Source organism: Heterocephalus glaber, unplaced genomic scaffold (genome assembly GCF_053883595.1).
Source record: "Heterocephalus glaber isolate CG9 unplaced genomic scaffold, H.glaber_assembly_v1.0 deba00001662, whole genome shotgun sequence".
Lineage (NCBI taxonomy): Eukaryota > Metazoa > Chordata > Mammalia > Rodentia > Bathyergidae > Heterocephalus > Heterocephalus glaber.
The window spans coordinates 11,020,278-11,048,079 of NW_028258403.1; the positions used below are offsets into that span (position 1 = coordinate 11,020,278).

The 27,802-nt window shown below is 35.6% G+C and overlaps 1 protein-coding gene across 11 annotated transcripts in view; it reads right to left on the reverse strand.

Moving 5' to 3' along the window:
* Prkd1 (protein kinase D1) overlaps positions 1 to 27,802 on the reverse strand; it is a 314,640-nt gene that overhangs the window by 228,021 nt on the left and 58,817 nt on the right. For 7 of the 11 annotated variants that reach the window (XM_087197068.1, XM_013065311.3, XM_021243835.2 and 4 more), the window contains one exon: positions 20,971 to 21,036. The exons of the other annotated variants lie outside the window; for them this stretch is intronic. In XM_087197068.1, coding sequence (XP_087053194.1) covers positions 20,971 to 20,973 — 3 coding nt within the window. In that variant the 5' untranslated portion in view covers positions 20,974 to 21,036. The remainder of the gene's footprint in view (positions 1 to 20,970; positions 21,037 to 27,802) is intronic. 11 annotated transcript variants of the gene reach the window in all.

Genomic DNA, 27,802 nt, shown 5'->3' on the forward strand with positions numbered 1-27,802 from the left:
CTTCTTTAAACTTTTTTATAATTCTTTGCTGGCATGTTTTTTCTAAATGATTTATAATATCTCTTACTATCTGTCATATATAGTTTTTTCTCAAACCAACTGCATGTCCTTTGGCACACAAGAATTTTATTTCTGAGATAGTAAAATTTGCCTACCTTTTCATCTTGTTTTGAATAAGAAAATCAAATATGTGAGTAATGCATACATATTTTTCACACAAAATTTTTATAATAGGCACTTTAATTTGTAATTTCCTTAGAGAAAATTAACAATGGAACACGAATTGAACTAATCCTGTCTTTTATTTTGCAAAATTCTTCAAAGTGACTATCTAAAGCCTTGGATAATAAAATTCAAATTTTATTTTAAATGCAATTATTGTTTTATTTTATAATCTTTAAGCAAACATACTAAAATTTAAAATTTTTATTAAAATCTTACCCATCTTAAAAAAATTTTCCAGTAACTTATTACATGATTGTAAATTGTGTCAATGGGCCCATTTTGATATTTATTTTAGTCCTTTTTCACATGAGATCACACTTTGCATATGCATCCTTCCTTCTTCCAAGTCAACTTTTTAGTATTGAGGTAAACTATGATATCAAGTTTTCAAATAAGTTGAAGAAGCAAGCTGTATACATATTCAATTAAAGAATACTACATAAAAAGAAATATTACAAGGACAAAATCAATTATTACTACTAACATTTGAAAACATATCTCAAATACACAGAAGGTGAAAAAACAACCTAATTTTGAAAGATAGTTCTAATAAATATTTTCTTATCCCTGATACAACTGGAAATAATATGAATGTATAGATAGTAATTAAAGTAGCTCTACACAAGTAACAACCTACTAAAAGTTGTATAACCATAGTAACCAAATCACTCACTTTATTTTCATTCTATAAAACACACACACACACACACACACACACACACCCCTAGTCTCAAGGCCCAAAAGAGCATTTACAGTAGCAATGAAACTAAAATTTCATTTTAACATTCAACTTCCTAAAACAGGCTGGGTAACTTCCCTTCTTTACTATGTCTACTGAAATAAAAAAATTAGTCACAAGTCAAAACAGTGTGCCTCAGAGGAAATGTACTCTGTTGATGTCAGAAAGATAATTCTTTCATTCAGAAAAACAGAACTGAATAGTCTTTCCTTTCACAAATAGGAAGTATCTCAGTAGAAGAATATTTATTATATTCTACTGTACAATTGATTCTATAACTATTTTCTGAATTATCTTTAAAGAACTTTACTTTCATTGATTTATCTTCCCATATATTGAAATTTCTATTTGTTGAATTCAACCAATTTCAATTTCATAAATTAAATAAGAAAACCCTTTTAGGCCTATTATGTTTTCTGGATACATCAGACCCATCACTGATTAGATAGTAGTGAGTTTGAAAAAAAAAAGAAAAGAAAAACTCTCATGAGAGTAGCTATTCAAACTTCTTAAGGCAGGCAAAACATCAAGCTGAGGAAGACAGCTGGCTTTCTAAAGTACATGTCTTTCTGACCTTCCCCTGGCAATCCCCTCCACAGATATCTTAAAAGACACACCTATTCTACCATTAAAAAGTAATGAGATAGATTTTAATATTAAAAATGTATTCATAAAATTTTGATTTGTTTCAAACTATGCAAATACTTTCAAGCAGGATTTCTCAGTGAAAACATTGTTAGTGACTTATATCAAATTAGTTCTGCTAGACACAAAAGTTCTCAGTTGTTCCTTATTCTGGCAAGGAAACTCATTCATCTAAGTTGTGATCCAGGTAAAAATAGAGCTATATCATGAATCTGGCTTATGTTGCCATATTATTGTCTAACTTTCATTTTTGCTGGTCTTGTTTGAAACAAAAGCCTGATTGTTTTCCCCTTTAAAATGATACCAACTAGCCTGTTTCATCGAGCGTAGACATCACCAATAATTTCAATACAATGCAATATTTACTTTCCACTAATATTAGTCCTCACACATAATTAATTCTGGGTTTAGCTAGCCCTAAGTCTTAGAAACAAACCATAATAACAGAAGTATATGCAAATATTTAATGCTTGGTTTTCCAGTCTATATTTAATACATAATTAACTTTTCTACTACTGTTCACTGTAACTGACTAGATATTAGTGACACTATTTTTTAAGAGGTTTATTAAAATGATGTAACAATCTGGTTCAGTTCCCCCTATCTGAAATGCCTGGGACCAGAAGTGTTAGAGATTTCAGATTTGTTTGGATTCTGGAATGTCTGCATACATTTACTGAGATATCTTGAGAATGAGACCCCAACTAAACATGAAATTCATTTATGATTTATATATACATGAGCCTGAGAAAAATTTTTTTAATTCTTTTATTGGTACATTTTAGATATACAATACATTTACATTTATCACTGGGTGCTTGTACCTGTACATGATGTATCTTAGTTCTTATTTTTTTCCCCATTATCTGTGTGCCCTTCACCCCCTCCACCTTTCCCTATTTACATAGATTTCATTTCCATTTTTTTCTTTTCTCATAATTTTTCCTTTCCCTTCTTCCCTTTCCCCTTCCCCTCCCACCACCTCTACACCTTTGGACCTTTTCCTATTTCAAAGTATCAATTATTCATTTTAATCATTTTAATCCTTATTTACACTTTCAGTTTCTCACACTAGAGAAACTATTTCGTATTTACACATGTATGTCCTATTTATTTCACTTCAGAATATGGCCTCAATATGCATCTATTTAGCTATAAATGTCTCTAGTTTCTCATTCTTTACGGCTGAGTAGTACTCCATTTTATAAAAAAAACAAATCTTCTTTACCCAGTTTCCAGTTGATGGGCACTTGGGCTGTTTCCAAGCTTTAGCTATTACAAACTGTGCTGCTATAAACATGGGTACACATATATTGCTGTGGTATGATTCTTTTAATTCTTTGGGGAAGATACCCAGCAGGGAAATAGCTTGGTCAAATGGGACCTCTAGCCCTAGAGGTATCTCTTTGAGGTATCTCCATACAGATTTCCACAGTGGTTGCACCAGTCTGCACTCCCACCAACAATGGAGAAGGGTTCCTTTCTCTCCACAACACCACCAGCATTTGTTATTGGTTGATTTCTTGATAGCAACCATTCTTTGTGGGTGAGGTGGAATCTCAGTGTTGTTTTCATTTGCATCTCTCGAATGACCAGTGATATTGAACATTTTTTCATATATTTATTTGCTGCTTTTACTTCTTTGTCTGAGAAATGTCTGTTCATTTCAGATGCCCATTTTTGAATTGGGTCTTTGAATTTGGGGGGGTCTGATTTTTTTCAATTCTTTATATATTCCAGATAGTAGACCTAAAAAATTTTTAGCACCTGAGATAATTTTATACATTTTTGGCTATGCTTGTGTTTGGACTACAATTTGTGACATGAGGTCAAGTGTGGACTTTTCTTTCCACTTGTGGCATTATTCTAGTGCTCAAGAAGTTTCAGATTTGGGAGATTTCAGATTTGGACATTAGAGATGCTCAGCCTCTAACAAAACTAACATTTATAGATCAGTTATGTGTTAGGCACTGTGGTAAGCATTTTACAAGGATTACTTTATTTAATGTCTTTACATACTCTGAAGTAAATATTATTACCCCCTTTTTAGGAAAGAAGAACCTGACTCATGTATTAAGTAATTAGTCAAAAGTTGTACAGATATGGTTGTGGTGCTTAGACTGGTATTTAGGAAGCAAACTCTATAGTCAATGTTAAATGCTTTGAATTATTACCTTCTATTACATATTTTTACTGAGACTTGGTTTTTTCCCCCTTTGAGGAATTAACTTATCATTCTACATTTGTGAGTTTGTGATCTGAGAAACTAAGATCAACATACAAAGAAATACAAACAAATGTAGGAACACTAACAAACAAGTTTAATTAAAAAGAACCAAGAGAGATTATGTAAAGGTGCAAATTTCCAATGATGAGTGTCATTATATTGTATATCTAAAATGTACCAATGATTAGAATGAATAATTGATAATGTGAAATAGGAAGAAAAGGTCCAAAGGGGTAGGGGTAGTGGGAGGGGCAGGGGAAAGGAAAGAAGGGAAAGGAAAAATTATGAGAAATGGAAAAAATGGAAACAAAGTCTTTGTAAATAGGGAAGGGTGGAGGGGGTGAAGGGAGGGTAGGGAATGGGGAAAAAATAAGAACCAAGATGCATCATGTGAAGGTACAAGTTCCCAATGAGAAATGTAAAGGTGTTTTATTCCTAAAATGTACCAATAAAAGAATTTTAAAAATAAAATAAAATCTGAAAAAAATGCATTATATATTCATGCTGTGAATGTGATTCCAAAGCACTAAGAAAAATAAAATTATTTTGCAGAAATAGTGTAGCAGTTAAAGAAACTGAGAAGCTCAAAATTCTTCACTGCTTTTACTTACTGGTGAACACTAGTAATACTTTGCCTTTCCCATTGTTTCCTACCTGTATTGATTTAAATAACTAAGGAAGCTGAGCAGCAGCAGCTCATGTGAGCAGGCAATCAGAACAGTCTAGATCCAGTCTTTGGAAGAAAGGTTTTCCAACACTTCCTCCTCACCCTCAGTGAGAGGTCATGAGAAAAGCAGCCCCTCCTGAAGAAGGTTCTGAGAAAAAGACCAGTCTCATCAAAGGATCCAGTCTTCAGGCAAGGGGATCAGGCAGGAATCATGAAGGCCCCCTGAGATTAGCAATGGAAAATGTCTGGGCCATGGCCAAGGCTAATGGGCAGGAAGGCCAGAGCTGAGTCAGCATCAGGATTAGGATTAAATGCAGCTGGAAGGAAGATACTGGGAGAAACGGTAGGACACGTGATCCACAAAGTAGAACTAAAAAACCATGATAAACTCAAAATATGTCCTCTATCACTAGACTGGGTGGCTTAGGCTGTGCTAAGAACAGTTAAAACAATTAACAATTCTATCTAGTTCCTTACACAGTATCCAAAACTGTATTAGAACTTCAAATGAACCTAAATACTAAACGAAAAAATATGATCATGAACTTCAACACCTCAATTCTGATAAATATACTAAATGTAAAAGAAATAAAATGCAACTAAGTACCTTTCTTTTTCATACTGTTTTTTTAAAGATTTCAAGCTAAAATCACTTCCACAACTAATAGAAAAGCAAAAATAAGCAAACATAAACACTAATTTTAGGTCTCTGCTTTGCTGCAATGTGAAATGCATGGTTGTTCTGCCTTCAAAAATGAAATTGGGTTCGTAATACACAAACTACTGAATTTTCAATCAACTGTTTCCTAATAAATGTTAGCCATTAAGGCTAAGGATGTTTATTTATCATTCTCATGCATATTTAGAGAAGTTTAATATTGAACATTATAAAAGAGGTAATCAAATTCATTTCTATAAACCCTTGAGCAACTAAGAACCTACTTTCAAGAAAGAGAAATTATGATGAAACATAGTAGCATAAAAGACTTATTTTTAATGGGCACTTATAATCTATGGCTTTGTCAGGTATAAATGCAATACAAGATCTACATTTTATACCCAAACCTTATATAAGTAAAATCAAATGTAAAGTATTAGCATTAATTGCAGTAATACATGAAGTAATGGTAATTGATGTCAATAATAATAACTAAAACATTGATTCTCAATCATCAGTAGGATTCATTAAGTTTTACTAACTATAATTATTGTGATACATACACATATAATACTGTACACCTGTATTTTAGAAAGATTTGACTGAATTTCGAGCACTGCAGCAAAAAGCTTTTCTGATTAATTTTGGGTACACCAGATTTACCTCACCAGTAAATCAATTTTTAGGAAACACTGTTTGTTCCTTCCTTGCTGCTGGCTTTTAAAAGCTATATGGATTTCCCAGCAAAGTACAAAACTGCAGAGCACAAACTCCATTTGCATTCATACTAGTTTTCATAAGCAGGGACCAAAAAACCCTGTGAGTGGTGAAAAGGATTCTGAGGTTTTCGTGGTTTTATAACTCCTTCAGACAGGTTTGGGGGGGTGATAAATTATCTGGGCTCTTACATACAGACAATCGCCTCTATTTTACCTTCCCACATTAAAATTTTCATACATATGTACAAGGTTCTAAGACACTTATCTGATTCAATTAAAATATTTGAAGTAGAAAATACCCAATATAATAAAATAAATATCCACAGAATCACCATCCCAACTTTTCCATTCTTTTCATTTGTTTGTTTGTTTGTTTTTGGTACCAGGGATTGAACTCTGTTCCTTGTGATTGTGAGGCAGGCAGCGGAAACACTGAGCTAAATCCCCAGCCCGACTTTTCCATTCTTAACATTGTGCTATATGTGCTTCAGATCTCTTATTTACTAAGGAAATAAAAATTACAGATAGAATCTGTAATTTACGTAGAAATTACATAGAAGTATTTAGCTTTGTTAAAATAATTTGTAGACATTTAAAAGGTTTTGTTAGCCTTTTGTTACTGATTTTTAATTCACTTGCACAGTGATCACAAATGTTATCTATATGACACCAAAGTTTAGTATTTATTAGCTTGGTTTTATGCCACAATACTTGGCCCACTTTGTAAAATATCAACTGAATGATTGAATATATGGTTTGTTATCTAATTATTGGATGTAAGGGTCTATATGTCTCCATTATAGCAAGTTTTCTAATTGTTCTTAAGCTCGTCTATGTCTTCAATAATTTTTAATTTTTGGTTGTTCAATATAGTGGTCGTCAAAGCAAGACCTCCAAGCCAGCAGAATCAGAACCACCTGGGAAACTGTTGAAAATGGAAATCCTCAAACTCTACCTCAGACCTCTGGAATCAGAAACTAGTCACCCAAATGACTAGGACACATGCTAAAGTGTGCAGTGTAAGAAAGGGGCTTGATCTACCAATTACTGAGAAAGTATGTTAACAACACATTTATTTTCATTGTAGATTTGTTAGCTTTTTCTTATAATTCTGTTTTATTGTTTAGTCATTTAAAAACTATGCAGTTTGGGTATGAAGATCCTAGTTGTTGTATTTCATGGAAATTATTCTTTTAATATTTAACATAATCCTTTCCTGTATACTAATTGCCAATCTTTGGTCCACATTATCTTCCAAAACCAAACCAAACAAGACTTTGAGTCAGACATGAGAGAAGTCTTTCCTTTGAAACCTCTTTTGCTGAAGAACTCCTAGATGTATGGACTGGGGAGTGAGTTACATATGGAGAGAGAGGTAGCAGGGAGGAAGGAATGACAGGCAGAGTGAAAGTTTGGAGAAAAGATTATCAAAAAGACACTTTCCAAATGAGAAAAGTCAGATTGTACCACCAAGCAGCTTACAGAAAGGACTATTCATAGAAACAAAAAGTGCTAGCATTCATATGAAATCTTAGCTCCTAATACTGCTGATTTAGACTGTCTTTGGATATAGGCCCTTTAAAAAGTGATTGAGGTCAATAAGGCTACGAATAGGCCAATTCAGTAAGACTTGTAAGAAGAGTTTATCAACCAGAAGCACATAGGAAAGAATATGTGAAGATATGGAACATGTAAAGATACAGAAATAATAATAATAATAATAATAATAATAATAATAATAATAATGCCAATCTACAAGCCAAAGGCAGAGGTCCTCAGAAGAAACCAATCCTGCCAACACCTTGATTTTGGATTTTTGGCCTCCAAAACCATCAGAAAATAAATTTCTGTTGTTTAAGCCACCTAATCTGTGGTACTCCATGATGGTAGCCCCCAGAAACTCATAGACAAGGTAAATGCAAAGTGGAAACTAGAGGCTCTGGACTAAGCCAGAGCTTACAAAGCCATGCTGACAAAGAACGGGCTACAGTGCCCGAAAAATGCCCTCTGGAATCTGGAAAATTGTAGCTGCTTTTCACAAAGTCTCTAAAGCCAACAATAGTGAGAAAATTGTAAATTGCTCCACAAACATGTTATCATTCAAAATATCTCAGATGAACACATTAGCTGCACAAATATTAATGCATCAGGAACTGTTCTATAAACTTGAGAAAGTTCATCGAGCCAAAACAGGTACTGTAAACATTCCTGCCTTCATTGAAGCTGCCACTCTGGTGGGGACTGAGAGGCCTAATAGACCTAATAATAGACCTAAAAATAAATAAATGAATCCTACATTATGTTAGAAAATGATAAATGCTATAGGGAAAATGAAATATGTAGAATTAAGAGTGATAGCTGAAATCTGCTGGCAATTTAAATACAGCTTGAGGATAGGCTTATTTGAGCAAAGACTTTAAAGTAATAGGTTACTTATTAACAGTCAGTCTTTGGTTAGTACTGTACTAATGCATAATTGTTATTTCCTTTATTGTCAAGTTACTAGTAATGAGAAAAATTACCTATTTTATAGATAAGCTTAGAGAAGTCATAGAGCTGTTAAGTGAAGGGGCCAGGATAATAAAGTGAAGCAAGTGTTCAGCTGGTAACCAAACCTGGCTTCAGATTTTCCTCAAAGGCAAATGAGGGAAACATGCAAGAAAGTAAGTATAGTAGGAAAGCCAACTGCTACCTGAGAGTCAACTGCAAGGGATTATGAGAGAAAGGAGGTGCAGCAAAGCCAGGGGATCTTTCTTGAAGAGAAAGTGACTTAGTTGTATGCATCGTGTTTTAACAGGGTTTGTGGCACAATGTAACTCAGTAAGTTGTAGTCTGAATAAAAATATTTTTAAATAGACTTTTTAAAGTGATAATATATGTAAAGTGATATCTATATAAAGTGATGATATCTACATAAAGATATTATATATACATATATATTACAGCACACTATAAATAACTTGGCTTTAGCTCTTTATGGGTTTCTGGTATGATATGCATGTGCATGCGGTATGATCAACAAATGTGGTGAATGTTTAATTTTTTAAAAATTTACTACAATAAAGAAAGCACATTGCCATTAATCCTCTTCAAAATATCCCCCTTCATTTCACATACATTTATCCTACTGTCCTTGCCACTTCCTGAAGCAGTTCTGGAAGTCCTGTTCTGTGAGTGTCTTTAGTAGCATTGTCATGACTCAATATCCTAAATCCATTCAAACCATTTCCTTTTCCTGGTCAGTGTGACACTAGGGAGGAGCCAGAAGATGCATGGCACCAGATCCGTGAATAAGGTGGATGAGGACACAACCTCGTGTTTTTATGAGCCTGCCTTTCCCTGGTCAGAACTCAATAGCCGCATTAGCCAACTTTTTATCATACCTCTTACAGACACTCACAAAGAGGACTTCCAGAACGACTTCAAAGTGACAAGAACAATGGATTAAATGCGTTCAAAGCAAGGGGTAGTATTTCACAAGACATTGTGTCTTTTACTATAATAAATTTAAAGATTCACTGTAAGTTTTAATTACACCTCGTGTTAATCAGATGCACAGACGTGGGTAAAGACCCAAGGAGAAAAACAATGTCTCTCCTTTTATAGCAGAATAATATGATCTTCTGCATATAGCCATAGCTTAAACAGGATAGAACTTTTTCTCACATATTAATAAAAATGATGGGGAGGGCGATGACCCTGAAGATTTCACAGTGTTATCAATGACCCAGCACCTTCAGTTCATTATTCTGCTATCATGGTCCAAAACTGAAGTGGAGATTTGGTCGTCAGATACCCATTCTAGTCCACAAGATGAAGGAAAAGAGGGAAAAGAAAGGGACCTCCTTCCTGTTCAGATGATTTCCCATTAAAACCACACTTCTGGCTACAACATGGCCTCCTGCTGCACAGCAAGAAAAAAAGGCCTTTACATGTGTGGACGCACGCCAATCTAACTGTGGTTGTTTTTGCTACTGTCTTTCTTACTTAATGAAGAAAGGAAGAATAAATTAGGGAGGCACCTAGAAGTCTCTGCCACAAAAAATTACTATGTTCTTCAAATTTTCTACAACGCATGGTCATGTTTTAACTCTAAAAAAGTAAACATTTTGTTAGTACACATAAAGTTATTAAGTGATAACAAAACATAAGTGTGTTAGAAAGAAAAGTTTAAAGTTAAAGGGAGAAAAGATAAATTATTCAGAAGTTAACTAAATGTCTGTCATAAATATAGATACAAAAACCATATGTGTTTGATATATTTCCCATCTACAAGAACACTTCCAGAGCAACTATTCCCAGATAGGATTATTAGGTAATAAAACATACTTTTTAAAAGAGCTGCATTTGGAAAATATTTAGATAAACTCTGAACCTGAGACAATGGGAGCAAAATAAATGGAAGTTCTAAAAATAAGAGTAAATGGAAATGTCATATGATTTTGATTTAGCAAATATGTGACATTTTACACATCAGCATATTTTGCTAAATCAATAAAAGTAGTACAATTGAAAAAAAATCAAAGCCACTATCCACAAAGCATGTGGCGTACACCATAGTTTATAAGACAATGGAAATAAAGTCAAAGAATATGCTAGTGTGTATGAAATAATGGCATCATCAGCAAAATTCTCTACCCAATTGAGGAAAAATATACAAACAACAAATGACACATTTATTATTAGACATTTGATAAGGAAATGTGTTGGTTAACCTTACCAACTGCAAGCCTATCCTAATAACTGCAAGCTCCATATCTTGCTGAAAGTTTACAATCTAGAATAAGATGTTGATGGATCTATTTAATAAAAGCTTTTTCTATTATATGAATATAACTGTCAACTGTAATATGTGACTTGATGTTTGGTGATAAAGTACAAAACAAATATCACCTCAAAATAAAGGAAAATGCTATATATGTTTTACAGCTAACCAATAAAATTTTCATCATTTTCATCATCTAAAAGGTGATCATTCCTGGTTATGTTTATTAATTCATTATTTATGGAGCCAACTTTTTATTATGGGAGAAAATTTTAAAGATATAAAATACAATTCCTATAAGCAAAACCAAAAAAAAAAAATACAAATCATGAGAAGAAGGAAAGATATTTTGAATTTGGTCAGGGCAAATCTCACTGGGGAGGTGATACTTATTCACAGCTCTGAGTGACAGGAAAGAGAAAGGGCATCACATAAATATCCACAGAAGGATACTCTAGGCAGAGGGCTCAGGATATGCCAAAGCCCTGAGCCATACATGCTGGAACATCAAGACGCAGTCCTGGAAGGGACAAACAAGGAAGTCACAGGTGACAGAGAGGTAGTCAGGGAATGGATGATGCATGGCCTTTGGACTATGATAAGGATGTTTGAATTTTACTCAGTGTAAGATAGGAAAATCCTGGAAATTTTTATGATTCAGTAGGAATATAATATGAAACATTTTAGAAAGATTACTGTAATCACTAAAGAAACCACAGAAAGACAGAAATAGAAAAACCAGCTATCCAGTAGACTGGCAGGTGAGGAGTGGCAGTGGGAGAACACTGTACAGGTAGAGCTGAAAGTCCTTGATGACAGACTAGATATGTGATGGTGCCAATGTAATGGTGCCAATGTTAGTGGAATCTCACGGTGGACGAAGGAGGTCACCCAACAGCCCCCAAATTTAAATATATTGCCTAGTTCCACCTGAGCACAGAAACCAACTGCAGGATCTGCACCCAAATCCCTAGAAACGATAGTCTAATTGGCCCAGTTTGGACTGTGTACCCACCCGGCTGTTCCTGTGGCCACTGTACTGAGAAGGGTTTTGTTTAGTTTGACTTTCTTCTTCCAGACCTGCCCAAGCAAAAATGTGCTGGTCAAATCCTAACTAACCAAATCTCCCTTGATTCACAACATTGTTCCAAGATTTGTGCCAAGGACATTCCATACATTACCTCAGTAATCATCATCAATAATTGAGGGGTTATATACATGGGAAAACCAAGATCCAAAAATGCCAAAAATCTTATCACACAACTGGTTAAGTGGCAGAGATTCTGACTTGTGCAATCTTATCTAAGCTAATTTGGTCTTTTACAACTATGAGTCTTTTTGGTAGCCACAAATATGTGAATAGTCTAGGTTTTTTTTTGCTGAACATTATAAGCAGATATGAAGGGAGATTTAAAATAACTGTGACCTAATTAGAACATTAATTACCAAGCACAATAAAGCATAGGAAAATAATGACAAATAGTTCTTAAATCTTCTTTATAAACTCTATAAAGTCTCAGCTATCTATTCTTTTAGGCACTGTTCTAATACATTTTGAGTAATAAACAAGTAAGAGGATTTAGGTATGAGGCAACCACAATCCTCTGAATTATCAGCTATCCAGTACAGGATTTATGCTTCTATCCCTAATCTTGAAGGCCTTTCTAGACTCCTATATGTGTTCTTTAAGGAGCATGAGCTATCTTTAAGATATTGTAGCCAATTCATTGATCTTCAACACTACCATCTACACACACACACACACACTCCACAGATTCTGGGAAGATGGTAGGTTAGGAAACACCAGGAATATGTCTCCCCACAGAGATAGCAATTACACTGGTAGAATACATCTGAAATAATTATTTGGGAACTTGGAAGTGTGTTGAAGGATTCCAACAACCTGGAGAAGGCCTGGACGATCAATCATGGCTATTTTTGGCCAATTTAAATTCTTAGCGCAGTACCAGCTACTCATTCCTCACCCCCAGCCCTGCATCAGGCACCTGTGCAGGTGTTCCTGGAAAAACCTGCACATTCCAGATGGGAGCTAGGACAGGCAGAAAGGATCCCGTTCTAAATATGGGGATCCATCCTCTGATTATTGATTACTGCTTCTAATCAAAGAACTGCAAAGAGATAGATGGCCATGGTAACATTTCTTACCATTTTGTAAATACCTCCTCTTCCAACTGCTGAAACTTCCAGAGAATTTAAAGAGCCAGCACTGTTTCCCCCAAAACTTCTCCCCTCTCTTTGCTTCTAAAAGTCAAACATTAAAATCTAGGACATTCAAAAGCAATTATACATATAAGAAAAATTAGACAGTAACCACGCATGCACAGGGAAAGGGAAAGGCTCAGAAGAGACAGAGAAAGCTTTAAATTTATACTATAGGCTGATCTTTGGCACAGAGACAGCCTACACCAAAAAAAAACCCAAAAAAACAAAAATGGTAACAAAACTTCTGAATGGTAAAATGGTAACAGCAACTTCTGAAGAAGGAAGAATCTGATTTCCAATGTTACCACATTATCAGATTCAAATGTCCAGTTTTCAACAACAAAGTCATAGGAATATTAAGAAACAAGAACATATGGCCCATCAAAGAAAAGTAAAACACAATAGAATCTGCCCCTGAAAAAGATCTATTAGACAAAGCCTTTAAAATAACTGTGCTCTGTGGAGAAATTCAAGAAAATAATGTATGAACAAAATGGGAATATAAAGAAAATGACAGATAACCTAAGCAGGGGTGGGGGAAGAAGGGAGAGAGGGAGAAGAAAGGAGAAAAAGAGAAAGGGGAAAGAAAGAAGAGAAGAGAAGAGAAGAGAAGAGAAGGGAAGAGGAAGGGAAGGGAAGGGAAGGGAAGGGAAGAGGAGAGGAGAGGAGGGGAGGGGAGGGAAGGGGAGGGGGATTAATTCTGAAGCTGAAAGTATAATAACCAAAATGAAATTCACTGGAGGAATTCAAAAGTAGATGTAAGGAAGCAGAAGAAAGAATTCGCAAACTTGAGGATAGAACAATGAAATTACCAAATCTGAGGAACATAACAAAATTGGATTGTGAGGATAATAGCCTCAAATCATTGATGAATGGCCTGAGGTGGGACCTAGTTGAAGAAAAGATGTCAAAGAGGACAAGCCTGGGAAAGGTATATGCTGCTCCCAGTCCCTTCCTCTTGCTCTGGCTCTTTCCCTACTCTCCGTTTACCAGATGCCATGACATACCCTTCTGACGTTCCAGCAGACCATGGACTGAAACCTCTGAAACTGTGACATAAAATAGACCTTTCCTTCTTTAACTTGTATATGCCAGGTATTTTGTCCCAGGAAAGAAATCTAGTATTATGAGTATTTTTTAATATAAATACATTAAACTCTCCAATCAAAAGTACAGAAACTGGCAGAATGGATAGGCAACTATATGCTGTCTACAGGAGACTCACTTTATATTCAAAGACACAAGAAGATTAAAAGGATGGGAAAAAAGAGTCCATGCAAATAGTAACCAAAAGAAAGCAAAGACAACATAGACTTTAACTCAAAAATTTTACAAGACACAAAGAAGGATATTATCTAGCAACAAAGGTTCAAAGCAACAAGGAGATATGACAATTATAATCATTTATGTATGTAATAATAGATTATCAAAATATATCAAAACCTGACAAAATGACTAGAGCAATACTCTTATTCAGTCCTAGAATGTGCTCTTCTGCATTCTATTTTATTTCAGCCTTGGACTACAGAATGTGTGCACTGAACAACAGACTTAAAGACCATCTTAACAATAGTACTAATTTTAAACTAGGAAACTAAGGCCCACAAAATAAAGGAATTTATCAGTTTAATTTCTACACAGAAGCAAAGATGGAATTAGGCTTAAGTTGGCTAGATTCCTGCACCTGAGCTGCTCTTACTATAGCTCTGGCCTTCACCAGTGATGACAAAGTACACTTGTAAAAGAATCACCTTTGATAGTATAGGACATTTCACATGCTTTATGTAAATCTATTGGAATGGAACCATTCTATTCCTTCCTCTTTCACTTTCACTATAAACGTGCATAAGGATGGCATAATATAAAGGGTAGTTCATCTAATACCTCACATCACACAGGGAATAAAGGAAGTTGAAAGTGACCAATGAGGAAATACTGGAAAACCAAAAAAGTAGCTCTCAGCCTAACTACCAGTCAAAGGCAAATCCTGCTGCTATGTCTACAAAGAGTTTTTCACTTGAGACAAGCACATCATTCTGCATTTCAGTATAGCAACCTGCACAGCTCTACTCATTTCCCAACTCCCTTAAAAAATCAATGCAGCCAATTGTTGAAATACCTGAAAAACTGGTTATACAACCACAATCAGAGATCTGTTAGAGGCCTTAAGAAGAACAAAAACATTAAAACCACAGATTTTTCATTCAGTGTTTTTATAAGGGATCAAAGTAAACAATCAGTGAAAGTGACCCATGGAGAAAGAAATACAAACAGCCTAAGGGTGTGAATGACACATAAAACCTTCTTTAAAATCAGAAGTAGTAAGTCCTGTTAATACAGATCTTGAGGAGGACCAACAGGATTGTCAGCTCAATGTACTAATTCACTGCTCAGGTTGCTACTTTAAATATGCAGGACAGAGAAGGTGCCCTGTTACTAACAGGACCAGGCCAGAACACAAGCACAGACCCCTGAGAAAGGCCTGCTGACGTCCAAGTCTGTGAGATACAAAAAGACTGCCAAGCACATCTCTCAGCCGAGTGAGCTGTCAGGGAAAAATCATTCAAGCAGAACTCTTGCTACCAGTCTTTCTACTCTGTGCCCTCAGCATACAGAACAACAGGAGCCACTTGGTGATCCTGAGTTAACACAGCTCAGGACGAACAAGGAACTAGTCCCTCTGATCACACCAACTCATTTCTGGAATAATGCCAGGCAACAGAAACAACTTCAGGATCGAGCAAAGCGGAGTCTCAATCCCAACTTTGCTTACTAGCTGTGTAACCTCAGGCAGATGCCTCAACCTCTGAGCAGCTGCATTCTTCATCTGTGAGTGGTGCCACTGTGCACCTGGAGGACGGTGGCACGGGCTGAATGATTGCATGAGCGTACATGAAATTTTTACAACCTTATATGGGAGAAAACAATCATCGATGTAAGCATTTCCCCTGTCATTCTTCCTGGCCCCACACCTATATGTGGTGGCAGGCCAACCCCAACCCCAGGACCCCTCACTTAGAAACACCCACATTATAAAAGGCAGAAAATAAAAACATCTTCTGCTCCTGTTCTGTCTCTCTTCGTTTACTGGCCTGGGGTCTGAGAGAAAACAATGCTGGTGTGGATTTTTGTTTTCATAAAAAGAAGAGAAAAGAGTGAAAAGCAAGTCTGCATGCCTCATGTGAGCAGCACACTGAAAGGAAGTGTCGGCCCTCCCACCTGCCTACAGCAGCTCCTCTGAGCTCTTTTCACTTAGTTTTGAGAGGTGGCTTCAAACCCTAGCAATTTGTGATTCAAGCATCCTTTTTAAAAAACAATCTCAAAAGCCTTTGTTAAGTTTAGGGCTGTGCTGACATTATATATCATACACCCACTTAAGAGAAAGTTCAATCACAATGCTCCCCTTGGATGATTAACAGGAGTACCCAAGATACAGAGAAAAGATGGAATGTCACAGAGCACTTGCTTAGGGCAGAATAGGCTGTGGGAGGGGGAATGGAACAGGCAGTGACAAGCAAGGGAAGTCCAGGCTGCTGAAATTCTGGTAGAAGAATGGAAACAAAAATGAGTTTATTTTAAAATCTGCCCAGAATATGGCCGCCAGGAGTCGAGTTAAGAGTTATTTCCTCCTTTCACTTGTGCATCTTGGTTTCTTCTTCTCCCCAAAACCAGAACACAGTCACCTATCTTTAGCACCAGAGTCAATTTTTTTTTTCAAAGTCAAATTGTAACATGAGTTAAAGGAGATTTTTGTGAGCTAGCCAGGAATCTCAACTTCAGTTGTTTACTATGCTTCCCAGAGAAATGAATGTTAAGTTTATACAAATCACTTACGTGACTCTCTAAAACAGAAACCACATCAGTCTTGTTGAAATGGCTAATTCTTTCATTAAATTCATAAATGAACAAATCCATAAGTGAATAAATAAATGAAGGAGACACCTTCCTGACCAGTCCCTTATAAGGCAGCAGCTTGATTAGTCTCTCTTCTTGAACTGTGTTCACCTTTCTCTTCTTTCTAAGCATATAGTCCCAGCTGGTGTTATAATTCATCTTCTGTCTTTGTCTCTAGAAAATAAATTCCATGATGGTACAGACTGGTTTTTGCATTGCTGTAGTCCTCAGACTGGCAAACTGGAGTTGCCCAGCAAATATCTGCAGAATGAGTGAATGGCCAAGTGGAATAGGAAATGCTTTCCTAAGACCTTAGAAGTTAGACGATAAACCTTGAAGAGCAGTCCTCTGGTCTCACCCTCATTCAGATCTATGCTTCTTGTTTCACACCACTTAGACCTGACAGTTCTCAGGACTTCTGATCATTCTCTTTCAAACAAAGTGCTGATCCCTCTAAAACCCTAGCGATCACCCGTCATGATATCAGTTATTATCCTTGGCTTCACTTCTTCCCCAGGATTTTTTTTCCTTCAAAAAATGGCAAGCCTTCAAAGAGTTTCCATCTGCATGAAAAGCAGAAAAGTCCACATACATATGTCCCTGTTCCTCTCCCTAATACCCTAAACTCTGTCTTCTCTCTTTCAAAGACTTCCAAAGCCAAATCACATAGACAAAAGTATAAGATCCTCACTTCCTCTTTTTTATAGAAAAAAAATGAGATTTACAAAAATGGCAGAAGAAACACCTATTTCACATATAAGTGCCTGGAAACCACTTCCCTTGTAACTTTCTGCTTTGAATCTTAGAGATGTCTCCTTCATTTGAACACTGATAACCTCCTCCAACAGTGGGTTATTATTATCCTCTTAATTATGAAAAGGCTGCGATTATTAATCAGTGGCAAAGGTAGGTCAATTTCTATCTTCTCAAAACAACAGATTCACTGCTTATACTTATTGATAAGTCATTTCCCTACTAGGAAAGAATAACACATTAAATGTTTGATCATTGCAAGCCAGGTGTTGTGGCACACACCTGTAATCCCAGCACTCTGGGAAGCTGAGGCAGGAGGGTCCCAAATTACAGTCCAGCCTGGCCAACTCAGCAACTTACCAAGACCCTGTCTCAAAATAAAAAATAAAAAAAGGATTGGGAATATATCCTTGTGGGATGGCCCTCAGTTCAATCCCCAGAACCACCATAAAAAAAAAAAAGTTTGATAATTCTAAAATAAATCAGGACACCAATAGCCAGCTGTTTGGGAACAAAATTTAAAGCCTAAAAATAATGATTACTTTATATTCAGTCACTCTGCAGCCTCATGAACACGAATGAGTAAAATAAAATCTTTGTCTTATAACCCTGATCTCATTTAAAAAATTCAAAAATTAAAAGGGGAAATTTGTGACAAATTAATTACTAATGAAGTTATATAACTTGGTAGCAAACATGCAAGGCATAGAGACATAATTCTTCATTCAGAGACAATGTAATTCTTCATTTGGAGATAATTAAGTATAACATAGTCTAAGACAGTTCTTTAAAACAAAGCACAATTAATATTTTTCTATCTATCTATTTATCTATCTATCTTGGGTAAGAGTTTATTTTTAATTGGACCAAATACATTAAAGGTTACTTGTGGAAGGTTTAGAACATTTATGTAATTCAGCATTAATCAGATTTATCTTCATTCTCAGAGAATTAAGAACAAGACAGTGCAGGGGTAAGATAATAATTTTAGAAAATACACACTTTATTCAGCATTTGTATGAATAAATACACCATACGTAAATCTCCAAAACAAGTACACTTCTTTCTGCTATGAGTTCTATCCCTGAAAATTCTTAATACTTATAAAACAGCACCTTCCTTTTAGGCATGACCCACTGTGTTTCCCCGAAAGATGTGGAAGATCAAAATTGTGAGTGGAAAACATGTGGCTACATTTTTCTGGAAAAATAAAATCCAAACTACATCATATTGGCAGTGTGGCACTCAGAAGGGCACCTGAAGGGATTGTTCCTAACACAAAGCAAGGTAAGTAATCTGCAACTTCCTAGTGGAAACTTACAACAGAAAGCCAAACCAGAATCTCCAGACTTGCTGCACCTAACCCAAGAAGCAATGCTTTAAGACACCTTATTAATTCAAACCTGAGCTCATCTGGCTCAAATATCACCTGAGAAGTTGTTGCCTAGTACTGACACAGAGAGTTACAACTATAGCGACAACTCTAGAAATTAAATTTAGATTGCTGATATAATTCTAACATTCATGCATATTACAAATGTTTTTTGCAATTAATAGTCATCCTTATATGTGCTTAAATATTTGAAATTTCTGAACTATCTCCTGTTCTAAAGTACCTCCTGTTCTTCTAAGTAGGTATCTTTATTCTCTTTTTGCAGGTAAGTAAGTGATTTAAATAATTTTAATAATATTGCTCAGGTCATTTGCCAAGAAGTTGTTCTCAAACTTAGGTTATTTGACTTTAGGAACAATGGCCATTCCATTATACCAACTTTTCAGTTTTTCTCAGCTCTGAATGACACCTAATTATGTGTCAATTCGGTAATCAGGCAGGTTATGATAGCACATTTACTAAAACAACAGACCAGCCTAACTTGCAAATCTTAATAAAACAAATCCTCCCTTCCATTATTCATTTTTAATATTGTTATTAAAAATACACTAAAGCCAAATTAAACTCATTTTCAGCCAGAATAAACTACAAATGGCAATAGTCCACTAAACTGTAACTCACACTTCCTATTTGGAGTGTAACTTTTACTGAGTAATAACTGAGGAAAATGGAGAGGAGAGAAGAGGGCTTTCAGTTTGATTGGGGCCATTTCTCACAAACTGAGTTGGCTTTAGGTTGGTAATCTCTAAGAAGAGATGCCCTGACTTACAAATAATATCTTAATCCATCACCTCTGGAAGCTTTTATATTACATACAACTCACTTCAACTCTTTACCCAGTATTTTCTTTCGGCAGCTTCAAAGAACAAACTCAGTTTTGACTTTAGTAAAAATAGTAACATTTTACTAGTTTGGATTATGTTGCTACTCTTTACTGAGAATTTCTTACTGAATGGCTGTAGCATAGTTCAAGGGTGTGTTTTCAATGATCTCTCAAGAGGGAAAAAACACATACATGAGCTAACATTGGCAGAAGAGAGCTGGATTAGAAATCAAAAATTGAAGAACTTATTTATTCCAAATTATTTGTAGGTATCCTTAGGGTATATTCAATATCACTCTTGTCCTTTAATTAATAAAGCAAGTATAAATTTTTACTCATATTGTCTTACAGGAGACTAAGGTAAAAATAAGTTATCATATATGTAAGTATTTTGAAGAGTGGAATTCAAAACTGTTTTTAATTTAATGTTTCATTGATATAAAGAAAATATACTGCCCTCTTGTAACTGAAAATAGGTCATTTTAGTTGTTAGTTCCACTGTCTGTTCTTAATCTGGAAAAAATAACAAAAATTGCCAGGCTTTTGTTTGGTTGGGTTTTTTGAACTCACATGATAATGTGAACCTTTTTTTCATTCTTCTGATGCTCTCTTATTCTAACTTTACTATCTTGTTCTATTTTTAATGTATGTATGTGCCATGTTCCTATATATATCATTTGGTAGGGGGGATTTTTGTGCAGGGATAGGGATAAAATTCAGGGCTTCAGGCATGCAAGGTAAATATCTACCACAGAGCTACAGCCTCACCCTTCAGGACTTTTAGTGGGACTACCAATCAATAAAAGTATAATGGTGGAAGCAAACTATCACCAAATAACTACATTTGCTACCACAATGGCTGCCACAAAGGCAGCTACGAGAATAGTATATAAGTATATAATAAGTACATAAACTATACTTGCTAAAAGAAAGTAGAGGAGCATGCTGACCCAGTCTAAGGGGAGGGACAAAGTTCCCTCGAGGAAACAGTGTTTAAGGATATAAGTTCTTCTCTGTCTCAATTTTTACAAAATCCCTGGTTTCTATTCCTTAGTGTCTTGCTATGCTCTTGCCCTCCCTCTTTCAATCCTATCTTTATGCTACTGAATCATTTTCATTTTTCTGAAATATTTAATTTACTTTAAATGTGTTCTCCCCTTTTTCTCCAAATCTTTCACACTACCTCCCTTTTAAAAAAGACTTTAGACTTCAAGAACCTATTTGGCTTTTATCACTTACCATTGAAAACTAGATGGGTCCAGAGAGTATTCCTGTCTGCTGTGGTCACAAAGTAACCTATAATAACTGAAGAGAAAAAGAGAAAGACAAATGAATAGATAATGGAGTATCGAGTAAAATATAAGGCAAAGAAAATGTGACTGCTTCCTCGTGTTTTCACTGAAATGTTCAAGCCTCCTTGGAACATTTTACAATCTTACTGTTTTTCATGTGTGGCTATTGTATACTCTCTGTAGAAATTTAGAACTACGCCCTTACATACATAATTTTCTCCAATAAAAATCAGTAAATGCATAGTTTTTCAGAGAATGGAAAGTAAAGTGACATGATCTCAAAAATTGCACAAGAGTAACAGCAATTTTAGCCACTTCTAAGAAATAGTATGGCTTTAAAAATAGCTAAAATAATTTTGAAGTAAAAATGAAGTTAAATGGTATGAAAACATTTTTTCTGTAAAAATGTCTCTTTCTAAATACTAATATATGGTATTGAGATATGAAAGAAAATATTTGTTTTATAAGTTATGTAAAAGAACTAAGGAACATTAATTGGGACATTTTTCTCAAGACTTAGCAATGACTCACCATTTGTAAATCTAACGAGTACCAAGTTATTATTCGTGCCAATGTAACTTGGTCAGAAGATATTTACACCCCTACTGATGAATTCAAAGAAAATATTTCTAAATTTTACTCCAACATCCAACCTACACTTAGGATTTTATGGTTTCCTGAATTATAGCATCTTAACTTCTCTGCCAATTAAATCAGTTTTCTCTTTTTAAACATGAACTCTGATCTTAACAAGAAGGCACATCCTATTTCAAAGTAACACATTACACAGCCCAGGGACCGGAACTGAAGTACTGAATACCCATCCTTTCTCACAGACTCTCAGAGCTCAGAGCACAAAGGAAAGAGAAGCATGGCTACACTTTATCCTCCGAGTGTTGTCACTTTTGTATTAAAAAGGCTCAGAATCGCCATTCAAAATATCCACTACTACTCTAAGAAAATGTGAATATGGTGGTAAGTCAAAGAGAAGTTATCAAAGTGAATCATTTGGCTTTTGGGGTTTTTTTCACTTTGGGAGGGGTAATCTCCTTTTTTAAAATCAAGTTTCAGGCTATAAGTTGTGATCAAAAACTACAGTGACTATTTACTTTTTTTTTTTTTTTTTTTTTTTTTTTCATACCGGGGATCGAACTCGGGATCTTGCGCTTAGCCAGGCAGGCAGCAGAACCACTGAGCTAAATCCCTGGCCCAATTATTTACATTTTTTAAAAAATTATTATAGTAAAAGACACATGGCCATAATCATCCTCCATGTACTTCCTCTCATTACGAACACAGTGACCTATACTTCTCATCACATTCTTTTTTTTTTTACCCTGTCCCCAACCTTTTGGTCCCCTTCCCAGTTGCAAAAGACCTATCTCCTTTTCATCTATTGTCTCTTTCATTGTGCTCTTTACATTATTTATACCTTGAGTTTCTCATATAAGAGAAACCAAAGGGTATTTAAGCTTACGCATTTTAGTTCACTTAATATTATTGTCTCAACGTGCATCCACTTTCCTACAAATGAATCAAGTTTATCCTCTTTATGGCAGAGTAGTACTATTTTGTGTATAATCATTATGAAGATGAGTTTGAGAAAAAAAGATCCCAAGAGCCTGAGACTGAGGTAGAAAGGGCAGGGGAAAAAGGAACTAGGAAAGAACAAACAGCACAGCCCTACTAGATTTCTTGGTAAATTCTCATTTAGTTTGCTGGAGAATGCTGTTGGATTGTTTCTAGGTCTCATCTTGAAATTACATGCCCAAATAAGTTTTTCCTTAAATAGCTACATCTGTAATGAATTTAAAAATTAGTCTATCTTCTTCATATCCTTAAGCACTTTCTGTATACACATGCAAACATCTAACTAAAAAATTCATAAAACTGCAATATATATGATATTATAAATATTATATATTACGTATATATGCTATTACCCATCAGCCAGGAAGAACTTAAAGGGCATATGACACTAACATGCAAGATGCAAGGGAGCTAAGTACCAAAGAATTGCATGCTCAATTGCATAATGAACATAATGTAAGCATCACCACAAGGGCGGAAGACTGTGCTTGTGTTATCCTCTTTGTAATTATCTCTAGCCTCCACCATAACAGAATAGGCGCTGAGTAAACATCTGCCAAATGAATACATTTTCAAAATGCTCCAACTGAGGAAATCAAACTGGTTATGGATGTTTTAGTTATCATGTTGCCATTTGCCATGTCTCTGTGCTGCTTTCTGGCAACAGCAGGAAATCCCAAATTCCACTTGCCTGGCTAATCTCCAGATTACCTATTACACACAATCTCTACTAGTCCTGTGTTTTATTAAGAAAAAATATCTAGGGCCAGGGATTTAGCTCAGTGGTTTCGCTGCCTGCTGCACAAGCGCAAGGACCTGAGTTCGATCCCTGGTACCAAAAAAAAAAAAAGAAAAGTAAAAGAAAAAATATCTATTAACTTCTAAACATCTGAGACAGAAAATTATCATTGATAATTAAGACTTATAAGGTATTAAACAATCTTATTATGGCAATAATGGGACTCAACACAGCCAGATGTACACTAGGCAAGCACTCTAACACTGAGCTACTGTTCTTTAAAAGTTTGAGGCACAGTCTTGCTAACTTGTCCAGTCTGTCCTTAAACTTGTGATCCTCCTGCCCCAGCCTCCCAAGCACTGTAACTGAGATTATATGCATGTACCCTCATGCCTGGCTTAAAGTTATCTTTTACCATAAAGAAGTAGCCTTATGTTCAATACTTAGACTGTAGTTTAATTTTTAAAAATCTGTAACTTTGCATATCCCAAAATTAAAATGAATAAAAAGCACTATTACTCAACCATGTTACATGATCATTCGGACAATTCACATGACAAGATAAAGTGATATAAAATCTAAACATAGAATTTAGAAACTACATTGCCAATATTTCAGGGTTCAAAAAAATAGCTGGGACCTCATTTTGCCTTTTAAAAATCTAACATATCTCTCTCCATCAGTTTCTTACTGAGATAAGAGGCAGCACATTTTATACACAAAGTAGTCAAAATTTTAATTTCATAATTAGGTGTATATTAGAACCTTACAGCATTCCATGCACACTATTTGGTTGGTTCTATTTATCAGCTGCATATGAAAAAAATCTTCTCACTCAACTTTCCATCAGCAAGTGTCTTCCTGTGTCTTCCCTATCTAACACACCTCACAGGAGCATGACACCACAAAGACACAAGAAATTATTATGCATTCTAGATGCCTAGATCTAGCTGTCCATTAGAGAAAGGATAAAGCAGTGAAGCACAGACAACATCAGACACACGAACTCTGCACAGGTTCAGGAGAGAAACAGATGACATAGGTCAGTGACAGCTGGGGACAGTGAGGAAGGCGGAGACTGGCACGGACTTCTAGGATCAGAGGTATATAGGATGAACAGGATTAAGACAGAAAAAAGCAGAGAATAACCCCAAATGTGATTCAGTGAGAAGAATGTGGCAGAGGTAGGAGGTCACTAAAACACATCATTAGGGAAGAAATTTAGAAAGAATGAGAAAAATATTGTGGTGGGTTTTGAGCTTTGTCTTCATTTTTAGGGTAGGTTTTGAGGGTTGCTTTGTTTTGTAGACAAGACTGGGCCACTTGAGAGCATGAACTGAGGCTTGTGTGCCAAGTTGCTAATAAAACCCAAAGCACAGCACACCCTCAACCCTAGCAGCCCTCCCTTCACCGTACTTCATATTGGCCTCTTAAACCCACAGCTTCACCTGCAAAATTTTTCCTAAAAATTACTGTCCACTTAAAATTTTCCATCAATTTGGCCACAATATTCTATCTTTTTGGTTCTCCTAAACCGTCATTCCACTACACATGTTCTTTAGACAGAAACTTCAATCTTGAGATGTTTATAAATGCCGTCCTGCTAATTACTCTCTAATGGAGGAGACAGCCCTGAACAAAGAAGGTAAATAAATATGAACATAAAATTGTGAATGTGCTCTAAGGAAAACAGAAGAGTTACCAGGATGGCCTATTTACAAAGTGGGTTGGAGGAAATCTGGCTGAGAACTGACATCTAAGATAACTTGATGGAGGAGAGAGGGCTGACTATGGGAAGAACAGTGAGTAGGATGATCCAGGCAGAGGAGACAGCAGATGCCTTTGGTACAAATCCTCTTGTGAGAAAGATCCTGGTCTCAGTCGAGCACAGAAAGGCAGCCAGTATGGCTGGAATATGGTGGCAAGGGACAGACTAGAATGAAGTGAGGGTGGATAGGGTGGCAGGAGCCACCTTATACACAATTTCTTGAGCTATGGCAAAGACTTTGAAACATGAAAGGCTTTCAGTAGGAAGAAAGGTCATGTGGCTAAAAGATGGCCGTGGCTGTGGCATATAAGTAAGTGGCACAGGGCATAGAATGGGCACAGAAGCATCTGCAGGGAGGTTTCTGACACAGCAAACATCCCAAAAATAGAGGAAATTAATGGACAAGTCAAAAACTCTTGAACCTCAAAGTGGCTGCCATTAATTAGTTTTAAAATGATTAGTCTAGCAATATTTTAGATTATAGTGAATCTGAATATTTGAATTGTTAAAAAACATCCTACACCCAACTATGCTTCCTAAAAGTTAAAAATCAAAATGTGTAGGCTATCCATATGCCAAAGCAGAATAGAAAATATGGATCTTATTTACTCAAAAAGGGTTAAATTGCTCCGTGTAAGCTGTTCCTCAAATTTAGTAAGAGTCTTTTGTTTGTTTATCTTCTGTCTGGCCAAGTGTGTTTGTGCATGTGTTTTATTTGCGTGTGTACACGGATGTGTGTGTGTGTGTGTGTGTAATGTATGTGTTCAGAGATGCTGAAGACTGATGGTCAATCAAGAATAAACCCACGCTGAAACCATTAAGGGCTGGGAAGTGAGCCAGTTTGCAATCACTATAGGAACTGCTTGAGCAAAATTCCTTGTTGCCACTCTGATAATTCCTCAAAGGATGCCACTTTGCATAGTTTAGTCCTCTCTGATGCAAAAGATATCTTTTCTGAAATCAGTCTGAATTTTTTTTAAAAGTAGTGTCAATAAAATTAGGCGAAACCTATTCACTGATTACAAGAACAATAAAAATAAATAGTGGTCCTCATGCTGTAAAGACATCTATGGAGATATACTAGGTTAGGCTCTGAATCTCATCTTCACTGCACTGCTTTCCATCGAGCTTTCATAGAATCATATAATAAAGAAATGAGTGTTGAACAATTAAATGATTTCTAGTAATTTTTCCTCGGAAGTACTGGAGAGGCTTTCTTAGAATAAAGTCCATATTTTCCAAAATACATATTTTTTAAAAAGTAAAATTTGAGATTATTTAGCACACAGATTCACATTCTTTTGCTTTTCAAATGTCTCCTTGGAACAATGAAACTTGAGACACAGTAATACCAATTTATTATTCCAGTTCCTATGGAAACATGCATTCTACTTACTGAGGCCAATCGATATGGACACAGTGTAAGGCAAATACACTTAAGGAAAAATCATATAATTTATATCTCTAGTAAAATGTGCTCATAGCTTACAGAAATAATAGCTAAAAGGGCTCAAAAGTCACTGTGGAATGTGCCTTGAAGTTACCAGCCACTAGAACTATTATGCAAACAAAAGCAGAAACACAATCCTACATCTGAGACTCTTACATTTGGAATATGGTGTGTACAAACAAGCATGAACTACAGAAAGATGAAGGCAGAGAACAAACTAAAGTCTAATTTAAAGGGAGAGAACTATTTACATATACAGAACACTGCCTCGTTCAATAAATGTCCGTATCCAAAACTGAACAGGAATCTCATAAATTAGGTCATATAAATAAGAGCACATGCAGTACTTTCGACAATGTTGTTAGGAAGAATCTGGGACCTTGAGAGAGAATTAGATAATAATATAAATACATTAAAATCAATCAGCAAATATTTGCTGAGACTCTACTGTGTACTAAGATTTATGCTAAGGTTTCTAAGACAAATCTGAACTTTAATCCATTTTTGACAGAAATTTTTGTGCATTTTGATTGTGCCATATACTAAGATAAACATCAGGAGACATAAAATAGATAACATGCCACTCTAGTAAAACTGAAACTGTTCACAATATAATTTATGGGCAACACATGCTACTGAAGTGGCAATATAAGATAAGATGAAACACTGGCCAAATGAACAGTGGAGACATGTGTGCTAAGAGTTTTCAGAAGAGAGATCAATCAGGTTTAGTTAGTAGAAGTTTTTCACAAACTAGGAAGAAACTCTTTGGGCTTGAATAATAGAGAAAAAGTAGAGAAGTGAATGCCACTGATAAAGGGTACAGAACAGGCATTCACAAGATGAGTCAGGGCCCTGCGAAAGAGCAATCTGAGAGCTTAATTTTGAGGGGAGAGGAAATAATGATAGCGAGATTGGATGCAGCCAGGACAAGAAATGTTCACTAATGGGAAATTTTCAATAAAGAGCTTTGCTTTGGAGTGATAGAAATACCTTGGAACTAAAGTTAAGATAATGGTTCCACAACACTGTGAATGTTATGTGTTTCACCTCAATAGATAATTTTTTAATGTTGATACTTGATGATGATGATGATGATGATGATGATGATGATGATTGTTGTGAACTACAAAATACTGTAAATGTTCTAAGCCTCCAATTACATAGAAACTACACATAATACTGGAAAATAAAGATATAAGATAAAATTATACCTCTTCTAATTACAGAAG